Source organism: Pituophis catenifer, unplaced genomic scaffold (genome assembly GCF_029215685.1).
Source record: "Pituophis catenifer annectens isolate HBS135680 unplaced genomic scaffold, rPitCat1.0.hap2 SCAF_9, whole genome shotgun sequence".
Lineage (NCBI taxonomy): Eukaryota > Metazoa > Chordata > Lepidosauria > Squamata > Colubridae > Pituophis > Pituophis catenifer.
The window spans coordinates 25,014,004-25,029,343 of record NW_027256889.1 but is presented as its reverse complement, the minus strand read 5'-3'; the positions used below and the strand labels follow the sequence as shown (position 1 = coordinate 25,029,343).

Here is a 15,340-nt window from a genome sequence, read left to right as displayed (position 1 = left end):
CTTTGGAGTTAGAATGAGTGGCAGGTCTTCTACGCCTTATTGCATTTCTCCTGCCAGTTGGGTGTTATTTGTTAGTTTTAATTGTACGGCATGATTATTTCAACTAGACACTGTCCAGACTTGTCACAGAACAGCCTTACACATTTCTGCAATAAATAAATAAAGGTCCGGAATAAATCCAGTTTTTGACTGCTCTTCAGTTTGAAGAAACTGTACTTGCTTGGATGGAGAGCAGTAAGGAGCAGTTTCTGCTTTCTCTCTAATTTTAACCTCAGTCTTGTCATTCATCAACCTACAGTTTAGTTTAAACAAAGGGAAACAAAGGGAGTTTTTGACTTAACAATTAATAGAACAATCAAAAGATGAGGAGAGAGACCATTTCCCTCAGTGAAGAACCAAGAGTGTGAAGTCAGCACATTGCCTTTCTCAGCTGGAAGGCAAAGAAATTAATATAAATCTAAAAGCATGATTGATTTGATGGTCCATGGTGAAGGACTGAGACAATTAGCTAAGCGATGCTTTCAATGCGAGGCAGATCATTTCTCAGCGAGAAAAAGTGGTTCTCGGGAAAAATTAAACATGGAAGGAAATTGAAGGAGGAGAAATAACAAGGGAGAAAAATAGAAATCAGGTATGCAAAAAAAAAAAAATAGATGCAAAGAAAGAAATTGTGGAAGCTGCACAAAACAAAATCAATTGCATTTCCGGATGCCACAGCAGGGTGTGGAATTACGGTAATGAGATATGTGAAAAAGAATAATGGCATGATGAAGGAAAACAGGTTGTGGATGGAAAAAAAATGCGTATAAGAGAATGATTGCTGCAAAATAGGAAGCCGAACGATGTTTAATAATGTGTATTGAAAGAGAAGAATTTGCAAAAATATAATCTGAAGAAGCAAGGGATGGTTAAGATTAAAAGAATACGAGAAAAACTCAGGGCGATTTTGATAGAAATACAATGCCTACTGTTTTGCAAGTAGGGAGAGAGGACGAAACAAGGAATCTCCTGCAGAGTGCATGGAATTAAAAATAAAAGTGATGAAATGAAATTCTCCTTCAAAAGCGAAATGAGAAAATGTTGGAAGGAATATTTTAGAGGGTAATAAATGGAAGAGGGGAACCGAAATAAATGCTGTTCAACTTTAGTATCTAAGGAACAAGTACTGAAAAAGGAAGACCTGCATGTTGTGCGGATGTTGAAAAAAGACTAAGGCTCAGGAGTATATGGAATTATTGGAGAACCACTAAAATTTAGTTGCTGTATGTTCTGTTTACTATATGTGTACAGAATCCATTTATATCTGATGATTGCAGCCGTACTGTCATTACTGCCTATACAAAGGAAAAGATTGCAAGGACGAATGTAAATATTACAGGGGAATAAAATTTATTAAGTGTGTCTGGGAAGCTGTTTGGTAGAATTTTAACTGGAAAAGTATCAAAAATGATAATTTGGAAAGTGTGCCATGGCTTTATGTTAAGCAGAGAGAGTACAGATCAGATTTTTACTCTTCAGAAGGTCCTTAAGAAGCATTTGAGAAAGAAAATGTCTTGGTTTAGAGAAGGCAGGTGAGAGTCGCTCGATAGTGAAATGGGTGGCATATAAATTTAAGAATAACTCTTCTTTTACAATCCTGTAATCCCTTAATTTGAGTTAAGGGATTAGAGTTGGGACAACTGGATGGAACTGAGCATTTACTGGCCAGGTGCCCTTCCTAAAACTACATGGCTTTCACAGCAGATATTTTTCCTTTGCGCCCAAGGAGAGAAATATCTGTTGTCACCTAGGATTGAACTTCAACTTTCTGAATGGGAGGCGAACATCTTCGCCACTAGGCCATTACTCTTTGAAAGCATGCAAATACGAGTAGATAAATAGGTTCCACTTTGGTGGGTAAGTAACAGCGTGGGCCTTCAGCAAATCAAAGAGAGAAGCAACCTGGAATTAAGGAGAAACTTCCTAACAGTGAAGACAATTAACCAGTGAAAGAGCTTGCTTCCAGAAATTGTGGGCACTCCATCACTGGAGGTTTTTAAGAAGAGACTAGAAACATTTCAGTCACTTATCTGAAATGGTATAGGTCTGTGATGGCGAACCTATGGCACACGTGCCAGAAGTGGCACGTACAGCATTGGTGAAATCCAAATTTTTTTACTACTGGTTCTGTGGGCTTGGCTTGGTAGGCGTGGCTTGGTGGATGTGACAGGGGAAGGATACTGCAAAATCCCCATTCCCTCCCCACTCCTGGGGGAAGGATATTGCAAAATCTCCATTCCCACCCCGCTCTGGGGACAGAAAGAAGTGGTATTTGCCAGTTCTCCGAACTACTCAAAATTTCTGCTACCAGTTCTCCAGAACCTGCCAGAACCTGCTGGATTTCACCCCTGACGCAGAGCCATCTCTCTGGGCATGCCAGCCATCGCCTGTCATTTTTTCGGGTTCTGGCACGAATATGTGCACTGGCCAGCTGGTCTTCGTGTGCGTGGGAGCACCGGAAACTAGAAGAGCAGCTCCTTGGTACACATGCCTGCGCCAGGAAGCTGAGCTTCTGGTTTACGGCGTGCGCATGCGTGCTAGATAGCTGATCTTTGCACGCATCTGTGCCAGAAACCGGGAGACCAGGTGACCAGCACGCATACAGATGCAGGAAACTGGAAGCTCAGCTTTCCAGTGCGCACATGCGCACTGGGGATCTGCCATTCTGGTTTCTGGCACTCCCCTGCACATGTGCACACCAGGGGTGAAATTCAGCAGGTTCTGACAGGTTCTGACGAACCGGTAGCAGAAATTTTGAGTAGTTTGGAGAACCAGCAAATACCACCTCTGGCTGGCCCCAGAGTGGGGTGGGAATGGAGATTTTGCAGTATCCTTTCCCTACCATGCCCACCAAGCCACGCCTACAAAGCCACACCGAGCCACGCCCACAGAACCGGTGAATTTCACCACTGGCGCATGCACTCTTGTTTCAGCACTCAGTGCCGAAAAGGTTCGCCAACACTGGTATAAGTTCTCCTCAGTGGTGGGATTCAAATAATTTAACAAGTGGTTCTCTGCCCTAATGACTGGCTGGATGGTCATGTGACTGGGTGGGCATGGCCAGCTTGATTGGTCTCACCTTTAGGAAATTTCTCCTGAGTCTAACTCACAATAAAATAGCACTGTTCCAATATTCAGAATATAACAGAACGGAATAGAATAGAATAACAGAGTTGGAAGGGACCCTGGAGGTCTTCTAGTCCAACCCCCTGTCCAAGCAGGAAACCCTACACCACTCCAGACAAATGGTTATCCAACATCTTCTTAAAAACTTCCAGTGTTGGAGCATTGACAACTTCTGGAGGCAAGTTGTTCCACTGATTAATTGTTCTGTCAGGAAATTTGAAGGCCTCCTACAAAAATGAGGGGGTCAATCTATTTTCCAAAGCACCAAAAGACACAACAAGAAACAATGGATGGAAATTAACCGAAGAGAGAAGAGACCTAGGACTAAGGAGAAATTTCCTAAGGGTGAGACCAATCAACCAATGGAATAGGTTGCCTTCAGAAGTTGTGGGTGCTCCACCACACACAGGCAACACAGTTACAAGATAATTTGAAATCTTCTAATCGTCTAATACTGTAAGCTAACTCTTAAATGCTGAAAATGCAGTATCAAAATACATAAACATAGAAACAGCATTGCAACCCTATTCCAAATTAATAAAATCAATTCTGCTAATTAGAAAGCGTATTTAAAAAGACATAAGAACACTGACAAGAAACTCCTGCTCTGTATTAACATTTTTAAAACTCCTTCCCTGGCCTAATCCTGTCAAGAACAAGGAGAGATTCAACCTAGAAATGAGGAGGAGCTTTCTGACAGTGAGAACAATCAACCCATGGAACAGAAATTGCCTTCAGAAGTTGTGGGTGCTTCCTCACTGGAAGCTTTCAAGAAGAGACTGGATTGCCATCTGTCAGAAATGGTGTAGGGTCTCCGGCTTGGCTGGAGGGTTGGACTAGATGACCTGCAAGGTCCCTTCCAACTTTGATAATCTGTATCATCTGTAAATTTCTATTGTTTCTGTGCTGACTGCATTCCTGCGGTTTTGTTATCACGACTAAGTATTCGCCTGTTAAATGGTTCTTGGCTGTCTGCCCAGAGCTATTAACTGAAGAGGGAGAGAAGAAAAAAAAAACCCTCTTTCAGTTTATTTCCCACCCTGAGTTTTAAAGAGACTAGAATTTTTCTGCGGAGGAATTGGCCATGTGATTATTTCTTCTTTTTCTTTTCCCTTCCTTTGATTAATTACAAACGAGCAGGAGCATCTAAGGTATGTGTGAGCTACTGGAATCATTAGGCACGCAGGCAGCCTTGACTATTCAGCCGGTTCGCAGAACTCCACAAGACTTAACAAACGGTTCTCCCGAATTGGTGCGAACCGGCTGAATCCCACCACTGGTTCTCCTGCTTGAGCAGGGGGCTGGACTAGAAGACCTCCAAGGTCCCTTCCCGCTCTATTCTATTCTAGCATGCTGGCCACACAACAATGGAAATGTCTTCAGACAACACTGTTCCCCTGGACAAGAAACGGAGATGAGCAGCAGCCCCTAGAGTCAGACATGACTGGACACAGGAAACTTTTCTCTTTTTACCTGTATGAGGATTAGAGATATGAATGTAGCTGATAATGTTCTTGGCTGAAAGCCCAAATGACATGCAGCAAATATTAGGTAGCAACAAAAAGCACTTTAAAAATGAGTGTTTCAAAGACCATCTTAGTTGCGTTTCACAGGGAAAATGGAGTAAGAATTATATATCATAGGGAATATCAAAGGAAAAAAAATATTGAAGATCGATTAACTGATGCACTTCAGTGAAATGCTTATTAAAGATAAGGAAGTTAAGATATCCAAATACTGGTAGAAAGTTGGTAGGTAATATGTTGTCATCAAAAGAAGCAAAAAAAAAAAAAAGGCCATATATTAGACCATGTTTCTGCCAGCTTAGATGCATGCATCTGTCAGAAGAAATATAAGGGTCTGCTGAATGCAGTGGGACAGCATGGTTAAGAAGTGTGCATGATGATAAAAGAAGAATAAAGAAGTAATGAATGTATATGCTGTGAATACAGAGATGTGTCACCTATATGGAAGAAGTACATTTCAGCGGCTTGGCTAAAGGCAGAAAATAAAGTGGTATCAAATTGCACAACAAGTATACAAAGGAAAAAGAATGGGTTGAGGGGGAAGAACAGGGAAACTGAGAAAGTCATGCTTGGATGGAGTTGATGAGATCTTCAGAAAGAGAAGTGAGAGCTTTAAAGAACAAAGGAAATGTAGAGAGCAGTGGATGGACATGAGAGAAATGAGTGTGCGGAATAGAACTGCGTGGACAGGTACGGCAAACGCATTTGTTTACTCCATGTTGATAACTGTGATTCCAGGTAGTTTACAATAAAATAAATAAAAAGCACACTATAGTAAACCACGCAGTAGTTGGGCATCATCCAAACTATGAACACAGGCAGGAGATGGGCTCTGCTACACACACAAACACACATGCACAACAGTGGTGGGTTTCAAAAAGTTTTACTTACCGGTTCTGTGGGTGTGGCTTGGTGGGCGTGGCAGGGGAAGGATACTGTAAAATCTCCATTCCCTCCCCAATCCGGTGGAAGGTTTCTGCAAAATCCCCATTTCCTCCCGATCAGCTGGGACTTGGGAGGCAGAGACTAGATGAGAGTGGGGCCAGTCAGAATTTTTACTACCGGTTCTCTGAACTATTCAAAATTTCCGCTACCGGTTCTCCAGAACTGGTCAGAACCTGCTGAAATCCACCTCTGATACACAAGCACATAGAGGGCCCCAAACTCAACATAAAACCAAGTTTTCAAAGTCTTTTTTTTAAAATTTGATTTATATGTCGCCCTTCTCCAGAGACTCAGGGCGGCTTACAATGCGTTAAGCAATAGCCTTCATACTTTTGTATATTTTATACAAAGTCAGCTTATTGCCCCCACAATCTGGGTCCTCAATTTACCTACCTTAGAAAGGATGGAAGGCTGAGTCAACCTTGAGCCTGGTGAGATTTGAACTTGCAGTAATTGCAGGCAGCTGATGTTAATAACAGTGCTTTAGTCTGCTGCGCTACCAGAGCTCCTGGTAGGCCTTATGGAAGGCTAGCAGGGATGGGGCCAACTTAATCTCTTAGTTATGTCCTTTTTTTCTCACCATCTCATTACTTATCCTGAAAAGGAGTTGTTTCTTTGCATGTAAAATAATTGTGAAACTTTTCTGTCTTGGGCAAAACTGCAGGCTGCAAATGTACAGCTTTGAGCGCTCTTCACCAAAATATACTCACATTCTTGTAAATTATTTTTTTTTTAAATGTGCAGTTCAGATTTGCAAACTGAGCTTAAGAAATTTGCAAAACCGAGGTGGAACAAAAAAAAAGACAGCACATTTTCCCAGTCATAATTTATGACTTCCTTTGGGCTCCTTCTGAGAACTCTTAGCTCAGTGTTTCTCAATCTTGGTAGCTTGAAGATGGGTGGACTTCAACTCCCAGAATCCCCCAGCCATCTTCAAGCTACCAAGGTTGAGAAACACTGCCTTAGCTGGAGAAAAGAGATTTCTGACTTTCTCAAACCAGCAGGACCAGCAGAGATAGAAGGGGCACAAAGGAAAGTAACCACAAGGGCCATTAAGCAGGCAAATCATTGCAGCCTGATTCCAGCACACTTCCAAAATTGGTTGAGTGTCTTTGCTTGGATACATTCAATTCCACTCATGCTGACTATGGTATGACAGACGTGAGTCACCTCTGAAGTTAAGCATTGAACCGGTTCTGGAATTTTTACTGACAAAATGCCCAATTGGGCACCAATCCATTTCAGCCCCCCATCTTCTAAGTCACCAGGTGGAAAAGGCTTGGAAGAGCTGCGACTGTGTACACAACAGCTGCTTGGAAGCACTTTCAGACTTGTGTCAACTGTATTTACTGTCTGGATTCCCAGATGCAGCAGCCTTGCCATGGTGAACTAGTCTCAGCTGGAGGCAAGGTTGTTCATTTTCTGCTCGGCTCCCAATTTCCATTTCTTGTTATTTATTTTATTTTTTTTTTTCCTTTTAGGGGGACCCTGGGATTAATGGCATTAAAGGAGAAAAGGTAATTGGCAATTTCTCTGGATAATCTTTTTCTTATCTCTCCTTGGGCCTATTTTCTCTTTAATTTTAGGTCTTTCCCCCCCCCCTGTTACTGATTTCCTGGCTTCAGATCCTATGATGCTCTCTCTGCCTTCTTCTCCTCTTGGTAAATTTCATCTCTTTTGCTGATTTTACTCACAAATCTGCTAAACACACTAAGCATGTGTAAAACAAATGATCATGATAGCTCTGAAACTGAGATTGATCTCTTTTCCCATTTACGGTATAGCAGTGGTGAAATCCAAATTTTTTTTACTACCGGTTCTGTGGGCATGGCTTGCTGAGCATGGCTTGCTGGGTGTGGTGTGGCTTGGTGGGTGTGGCTTGGTGGGCATGGCAGGGGAAGGATACTGTAAAATCCCCATTCCCTCCCTACTCCTGGGGGAAGGATATTGCAAAATCTTTATTTCCACCCCACTCTGGGTCTAGCCAGAGGTGGTATTTGCCGGTTCTCCAAACTGCTCAAAATTTCCACTACTGGTTCTCCAGAACCTGCTGGATTTCACCCCTGCTGTATAGTATACCCAAATAGACGACACTTGGAATACTACATCCAGTTTTGGTCACCATGATACAAAAAAGACGCTGAGACTCTTGAAAGAGTGCAAAGAATAGCAACAAAGATGATTAGGGAGCTGGAGGCTGAAACATATGATGAATGGTTGCAGGAACTGGGTATGTCTTGTCTAACAAAGAGAAGAACTAGGGGTGACACGATAGCCACCTTCCAATATTTGAGACGCTGTCACAAAAGAGAGGGAGACAACCTATTTTCCAAAGCACTTGTGACAGGACAAGAAGTCATGGATGGAGACTTATCAAAGAGAGATCTAGAACTATGGAGAAATTTCCTGACAATGGGAACAATTAATCAGTGGAACGTCTTGCCTTCAGAAGTTGTGGATGGTTTATCACTGGAGATTTTTAAGAGGATATTGGACATTCATCAGTGTGGTATAGGGCAGTGATGGCAAACCATTTTGCCGTCACGTGCCAAAAACAGGGGGAGTATGGGGGGGGTCACCCTCCCCAGGCTCCAGAGGCTTTCTTGGAGCCTGGGGAAGGCGAAAACAGCCTCCCCCTCCCCCCCAGAGGCCCTTCAGAGGCCGGAAACGAGTCGTTTCCTGGCTTCAAGTGGGACTGGAAGGCCTGTTTTTCACTCTCCCAAGGCTCCAGAAGCTTTCTTGGAGCCTGGGGAGGACGAAAACAGCCTTCTCCACCCTCCCAGAGGCCCATTTCCCGATTTCCGATGGGCACGGAAGGCCTGAAAATCAGCTGGCTCACATGCACATGCACGCTGGAGCTGAGCTAGGGCAACGCTCATGTGCCCACAGATATGGCTCCATGTGCCACCTGTGGCACACATGCCATAGGTTCGCCATCATGGCTATAGGGTCTCCTGCTTAGGCAGGAGGAAGACCTCCAAACTCAGTTATTTTGTATTCTTTATTTGTTAGATTGAGTCTGTTTACTAGACACTAACTCGGTCTGCTTCTGACCTCCTTTGACACCATTTCTGGCAGAAGCTTTACTGACTTAACAGCCAGCAGAATTGAACTGGTCCTATCTAAACCTTGGCTTTTTGCTCTCTCTCTCTCTTCAGGGTGAATCATGTTTGTCATGCATCGCCCTCATGTCTCAATTGCAAAATAGGTCTGAAGGAAGCAATTCATTTGGACTTCCTGGGCTTCCCGTAAGTATAAACCCCTGATTTTTTTTTTAATGACTTTATGCATCTAGCTGGTAGAGGGATGAAGAGCAATAAGAAGAGGGAAGGAGAGTTTCTGTCCTCATGGATATAATGTAATGCTCTGAACATTTTCTGTGAATAGGAAAGCTCATGATGTCCATATCATCTTTGGGATCTACTTTTTATTTATTGCCTCAGCTTTCTTCTGCAAAGTTGGCTGATGATATTTAAGGGCACAAAATACTGTACATGAATATCCAGATTTGGCTGATAGGCATGGGGTGGGTGGAAGCGGTTTGTTCAAGAAGGTTTAAGTGTTTTAAACTATTTAAATGGGCCATCCAATGAATTAAGTGATAGCTTCTAGGATCCAATCTGGGTTGGTCATCAAGACCAGAGGTTTAGTCTTCCGAGCTTTTGAACTCATGCTGGAGCCCATCCTCGGGGAACATCTATCTCACCCGAAGGTGTCATTCTAACTAAACCTCTAGTCCCAGTGACCCACCCAGATTGGATCCTGCAACATTATTCTGGGACCTGTATATTTGCCTTCATTGGTGACAGCATTGTATGAGCCATGGTGGCTCAGTGGTTAGAATGCAATATTACAGGCCAATTCTGCCAACTGCCAGCAGTTCGATCCGCTCAGGGTTGACTCAGCCTCCCATCCTTCCGAGGTCGGTAAAATCAGGACCCAGATTGTTGGGGGCAATAGGTTGACTCTGTAAACCGCTTAGCGAGTGCTGTAAAAGTGCACTATGAAGTGGTATATACCCTGTTTCCCCGAAAATAAGACATCCCCTGATTATAAGCCCAATTGGGTTTTTGAGCGTGTGCACTAAAATAAGCCTCCCCCCGAAAATAAGCCCTCCCCGAAAATATTTAAACGCAGAGCTGGAAATCAGGTAAGACTGCAAGAGGAGCCCCATTTGTTCCATGCGCCCCAAAATAATAAGACCTCCCTGAAAATAAGCTTATTTCGGGGTTCAAAAAAATATAAGACAGGGTCTTATTTTCGGGAAAACACGGTAAGTCAGAGTGCTATTGCTATTGCTATCTAGTTGATATTAGCTGATCTTGAAAAGCTAAATCAGATCAATCCTGGTTAATTAGGTGGATAGCTTAGACTTGCCAGGATTGTAGGCTAGAATGGAAAATGGAAAAAGTCACAAATACAGTGGCAAACCATTTCATTTAAGTCCCATATTCATAGTTTCCTCACTGAAGTTGGCCACTGTTCTTCCCACCCCACCCCACAGGGCACACCTGGCCCTCCTGGAATGGCTGGATTCAAAGGAGAAAAGGTAAAATATTCAGCATGTATAATTCAGTTTCAAGTGCTTGTTCATTCGGAGTTTAATAAAATTGTGAATGGAACCGTTGATGTGTGTATCTCTGTGTTTTCCATAAAATGTGTACACTGTTCTGTTTTTTCCTTCATTATCATCCCCATTTTTACTCGCTTGGATTATTTACTGAGTTATTTAAAGAACACATAAATCTACAGTCTTAAATTTAGGCTCATAAACTTGAATTATTATCTCCGTTTACAAGGTAGGGATTCCAGTGGCGTGTTCACCATGCATGAACATATAAGCTTCCTGTCTTGGAGGAGGCTACATATTTGCAGGTTTAACCTTACGATCTTCCATAGAAATCTGCAAAGTTTTCTGGGAATTTATGATCATCGTTTAGGCTGCTTAATGTCAACTTCATGACAGTTTTTTCAGATTCTTTATGTGAGCACCAAAATCAATTCAGGGTACCAACTTTGAGCTGCCAATAGGACTTAATACCATATTATTGTTTGCTTGGAATGAAGAAACGTTGCCACCCTGAGCTGTGGTTTATGCTTTGACTTATTCCTCCCCCTTTTTCCAGGTTAATCTTTTGATCAATAGGCTCCTTTTATCTCAAAAGTTTCATTAAGGACCATTTGCTTCTTTCAGTAACCCACCTGTGTTTGTCTATTCCCTAGGGAGATGCTGGACCTTTTGGACCTATGGGCAAACCTGTGAGTAGGACCACACAAGCAAGTTTTGTAATGATGCTGGGTTCTCTCCAGAATCACCTTCTGTGGTCTGAATCAGGGGTGAGATGCTCCCGGATCAGACCGGATCTCCTGATCCGGTAGCAATCTTGGCCGGTGGTTCGGCGGTCCGGTAGCGATGGCGAAGCAAAGCTCTGCCCACCCACCTGGGTGTCATTACTTCCTGGTTTTAACCAGGAAGTAATGTGTTTTTACCTTCTGCACATGCGCAGAAGGTCTGTGTGTGTATGTGATGCGCGCGCACGCTTCCGAACCCGTAAGGAAGGTAAGTAGATTTCCCCCCTGGTCTGAATAGTGTGAAGATGTTGTGAAAGCAAATGAAAGCCATATCAATTGTGAGAAACGAGACTAAATAAAATGCCACCATCTCTGAGTTCTCAAAAAACACAGTCTTTCAGACCACCTTCCAGATACTGGCCAGTTTGGTCTAGTTGTGAAGGCACCATGCTAGAAGGCAGGAGATGGTGAGCTCTAGTTCTAGACACACCTTAGGCATGAAAGCTGGGTGAATTTGGGCCAATCACCAAAAACCTGAGTCCTGGTTCTTCTTTAGGCATGATAGTTAAAAGATTGACTTTGGATCAATCACCAGGGGACAGGGAGTTCTAGTCTTGGCTTAGGTATGAAAGGCAGCTGATCTGGGTGACCTTGGGTCAATCCCCCTCTCTCAGCCCAACCCACCTCAAAATTTGTTGTTTTGGGGAAAATAGGAGGAGGAATAGATATGTTTGCCACCTTGAGTTATTTATAAAATAATAAAGGTGGAATAAAAATATCTAACAATAACAAAACTTAGTAACCAAGTAAAGGGGAATTCTTTTTATGTGGGTGTAGAAGGCAAGATAGTTGCAGCAAAGAATAGTCATTCTAAAATCTTATGAATGAATTGCATATATTTAGGTTCTCCGTGGGATTATTTTCCTCCTCAGAAATTCTGTTCCAGATGTTACAACACAGACATTCACACACAGGAGCTCGGAAGAGCTGTTCAATACATTCTAACACTGGACAATTAACTTTAACGATTGGTTTCATTATCTGTCTAAACTACGATGCCAACAAAGATTAAAAGAACCCTCTGGCTCCCCCCCCCCTTTTCCAATCCCTTCTTAATTGCATCTTAACTTGTTCTCTCTTTTCAGGGAATCCAGGGAAATAAAGGGGACACTGGAGGTCCAGGAGTCAAAGGCGAGAAGGTGAGCAACTTGATAGCAAGAGATGAAACGAGCATGACTTACCTGTTTCTGTAAGCATTTTCTCTTATCCCACCATCTTTTCTCAGGGAGAATCGTGCATGTCCTGCTCTTCTCTGGAAGGTGGACCGGTTACAGTGAGTGTTCCTGGACCCCAGGGTGAAAAGGGTGAACCGGGTCTCCCTGGGTTCGGACTTCCTGGGAAACAAGTGAGTGAACCGCTCATTGTATCTCATTTGGGGAGAGAGGAAAGGGGAGCTGTTCTCCTCATAGGACTTGCTGGAACATGGTCCCTAGATGTGGAAGGAAAGCGCCGTTTCTTGGTAGAGTGAAATTCATTCATTTATTTTGCAGTTGAGGTCCACAAATGGTGCAGCAGAGATGCAGACAGTGATATTTATTATCTATTTATCTATCTCACCAATCAATGAAAGAGGATTGTGTTTAAATTGAAGGGAGTTTTCTTTTGATTTTAATTCAATAGGATGAATACATAAACTTGCTCAAAATAAGAATTGGCTTACAAAAATGCTTTTCAAAAGGCAACTGGACTTTCTTGGTTTTTTTCCTTGAAAACATTTCACTTCTCATCCAAGAAGCTTCTTCAATTCAACTTTTCATGGAAAAAAACAAAAACAAGACAGTCCAGTTGCCTTTTGAAAAGCACCTTTAGGTCATCAACCATGACCTGGACGATTGAAAATCTCCATAGACAGTTGGCTTACAAAATCTCTTTCTGGATTTCAACCCGTCTGTCTCCTTTGGCCACCGTGACAGCCTGGAGTTCTGTCTGAGCTCAGTTTGTGGATCCCTTTGCTTCTTTACCCCAACATCACAAGAAAGCAAGTCCCAATTCCTTCCCCTTTCATTGGAGGGTCTTGGAGTACTTGTGCTTCCCGTTGCATGCCTTTTGCATCAGCCACTGTCTGGTGACTGTCCCTGTACATTGTCAGCCAGGTGTATCCATTGGTAGATTGTTAAAAAAAGAAGAAGAAGTAGGAACACTATGGTACCATTCAGGTGGACTAGAAGCGGAAACTGGCAGAACTGTTGCCAATTTCACTAGGAAGGGAGGGAGGGAGGGAGGGAGGGAGGGAGGGAGGGAGGGAGGGAGGGAAGGAAGGAAGGAAGGAAGGAAGGAAGGAAGGAAGGAAGGAGATTCAACATTCCCCCATTTATAAAAGAAAAAAGAACATATTTAATTCTTCTACCAATGAATTTCTTTAAAAAAAAAAAAAGATTCACCAGTGAAGGTCTCTTTTGAAAATGGTACAAAGTCAAGTCAAGACAAAAGAGCTTGGAAAGCAGTGATCAGTGATGGGGACAGGAGGATTCTGCCACAGTAGCCTACACAAAGAATTTGCTTACAAAGAATTCCCGCATAGCAGGCAAACACCACTTCAGCTGCCAACCTTACCAAGAAATCAACTCTGCAAGAAGGTTAAAACTACTTTAATTGAGAGGGGCAAAAAAAAAAACACTAAATTTTGCAAGTCTCCTTGGGTTGTCCTTCATGCTCTTTCTTATAGGTCAGTGAATTAGAGAGCATTCTGTCTGAGCCAGATTTAAAGATTTATCTGAACTCAGAAAATGTTTACCTCTTGCCAGTGAAGCTTGCATATCTCCATCAAGGCCATTTTCCTTACTTTCTATGAGCTGGCCCAACTTGGAGAATGCTAGGTTTGCAGCGCTGCTGGAAAAGATGAGTGGGTCATTTTGTTAGACTGAGGGGGAGGGGGAGGATAATATCTCTGTGTTTCTGCTTGTGCAAACTGCTTGTGCAAACGAGCCCAAAGAATATCAAAACATGGTGGGAAATCCCATTGGTGTAATTGACCAGTGTTATCACCCAGGTTTGGCCACCATTGGTTGACTATTAATGAAAAGAGTTTTTCCAGATCAGTCAGAAATGTGGAGCACATGAAACAGTATAGAATGATAGAATATTTGTAGCTCAGGATTGAACTATGGAGTTCTTGATGCTCTATGACCGTGATGGCGAACCTATGGCATGCGTGCCACAAGTGGCACATGGAGCCATATTGGTAGGCACGCGAGCGTTGCCCTAGCTCAGGTCCAGCACACATGCGCACACTGGCCAGCTGATTTTCAGGCCTTCTGGGCCCACCAGAAGTTGGGAAACAGACTGTTTCATGCTTCCGGAGGGCCTCCAGGGGGGGTGGGGAAGGCTGTTTTTGCCCTCCCCAGGCTCCTAGAAAGGCTCTGGAGCCTGGGAAGGGCGAAAAACGAGCCTACCGGGCCCATTGGGCCATCATGTGCCAAAAACAGGGGGAGTTCAGGGGGATGGGGTGCATTGAATTATGGGTGTGGGCATGCGCACGCATGGCTCCTTGCACTCCCCCCCCCGCTTTCGGCACGCGATGGCAAAAAGGTTAGCCGCCACTGCTCTATGAACTTGGCAGATATTTTTGCAGACATTTCATTACTCAACTAGGGAGAAGGGAGTGCTGATGCGGTTATCCAGTTGGATAATGAAAGATCTGCAAGAAAACCACTAAGTTTAGAGAGCATCAAAGACTCCACAGTACACCTTGCTGTGATTTGACAGCTGATGCCATTGTTCCATGCAGAACATGACTGCAGAAGATACTGCAAAGAGCTTCCTTATTAGATTGTCTGACAAACCACTGTAAAAGGAATTTCTGGCTGCCATAAGGTGATTGCAATCAATCAGTCTGGGTGGGAAACTATTCAGTTCATATTTGTTTTCTCTGCTTTAGGGAATAGCTGGAGAATCTGGACTAAAAGGGCAGAAGGTAAGGAAAAGCTTTGGTTTCTCAGCTCAAAAGTAAACAGGATGAGCTTCTGACTGTGGCCAGCAATATCATTTGTTTTCCAAAACACTGCTGTGTTGCAAAGCAAATGCATTCGTTTGCATTATTAAGGCTGGATCATAGCGAAAATGCATAAATGATATATTGACATGATCTAATTGTGGAAGAAATCTGCAATAATTTTGTAATGCAATCAAGTTATAAAAGCTAAAGAGAAAACGCTGGAAATATTCGCAGATATATTTCCTTTGTTTGCCTGCTTTATTATTCCGTTATTCAATCCATTTCTTAACAATCACCCAGATCTACAATATGATGTGAGTAGAAAATTGCTCCTTCAGCGGAATCTGTCTTATTATTCTGATTAAACCCTTTCTAAATAAGTTCTAGCAGAAAATGAGTCCATTCGTGCATTCCTTAT

The 15,340-nt window shown here is 43.0% G+C and overlaps 1 protein-coding gene across 1 annotated transcript in view; it reads left to right on the top strand.

The window, feature by feature from the left end:
* Positions 1-15,340, top strand: part of COL16A1 (collagen type XVI alpha 1 chain) — a 286,423-nt gene that overhangs the window by 185,919 nt on the left and 85,164 nt on the right. The window contains exons 24-30 of the mRNA XM_070949755.1: positions 7,118-7,153; positions 8,795-8,884; positions 10,141-10,185; positions 10,860-10,895; positions 12,074-12,127; positions 12,214-12,333; positions 14,866-14,901. Of these exons, the coding sequence (XP_070805856.1) occupies positions 7,118-7,153; positions 8,795-8,884; positions 10,141-10,185; positions 10,860-10,895; positions 12,074-12,127; positions 12,214-12,333; positions 14,866-14,901 (417 nt within the window). The remainder of the gene's footprint in view (positions 1-7,117; positions 7,154-8,794; positions 8,885-10,140; positions 10,186-10,859; positions 10,896-12,073; positions 12,128-12,213; positions 12,334-14,865; positions 14,902-15,340) is intronic.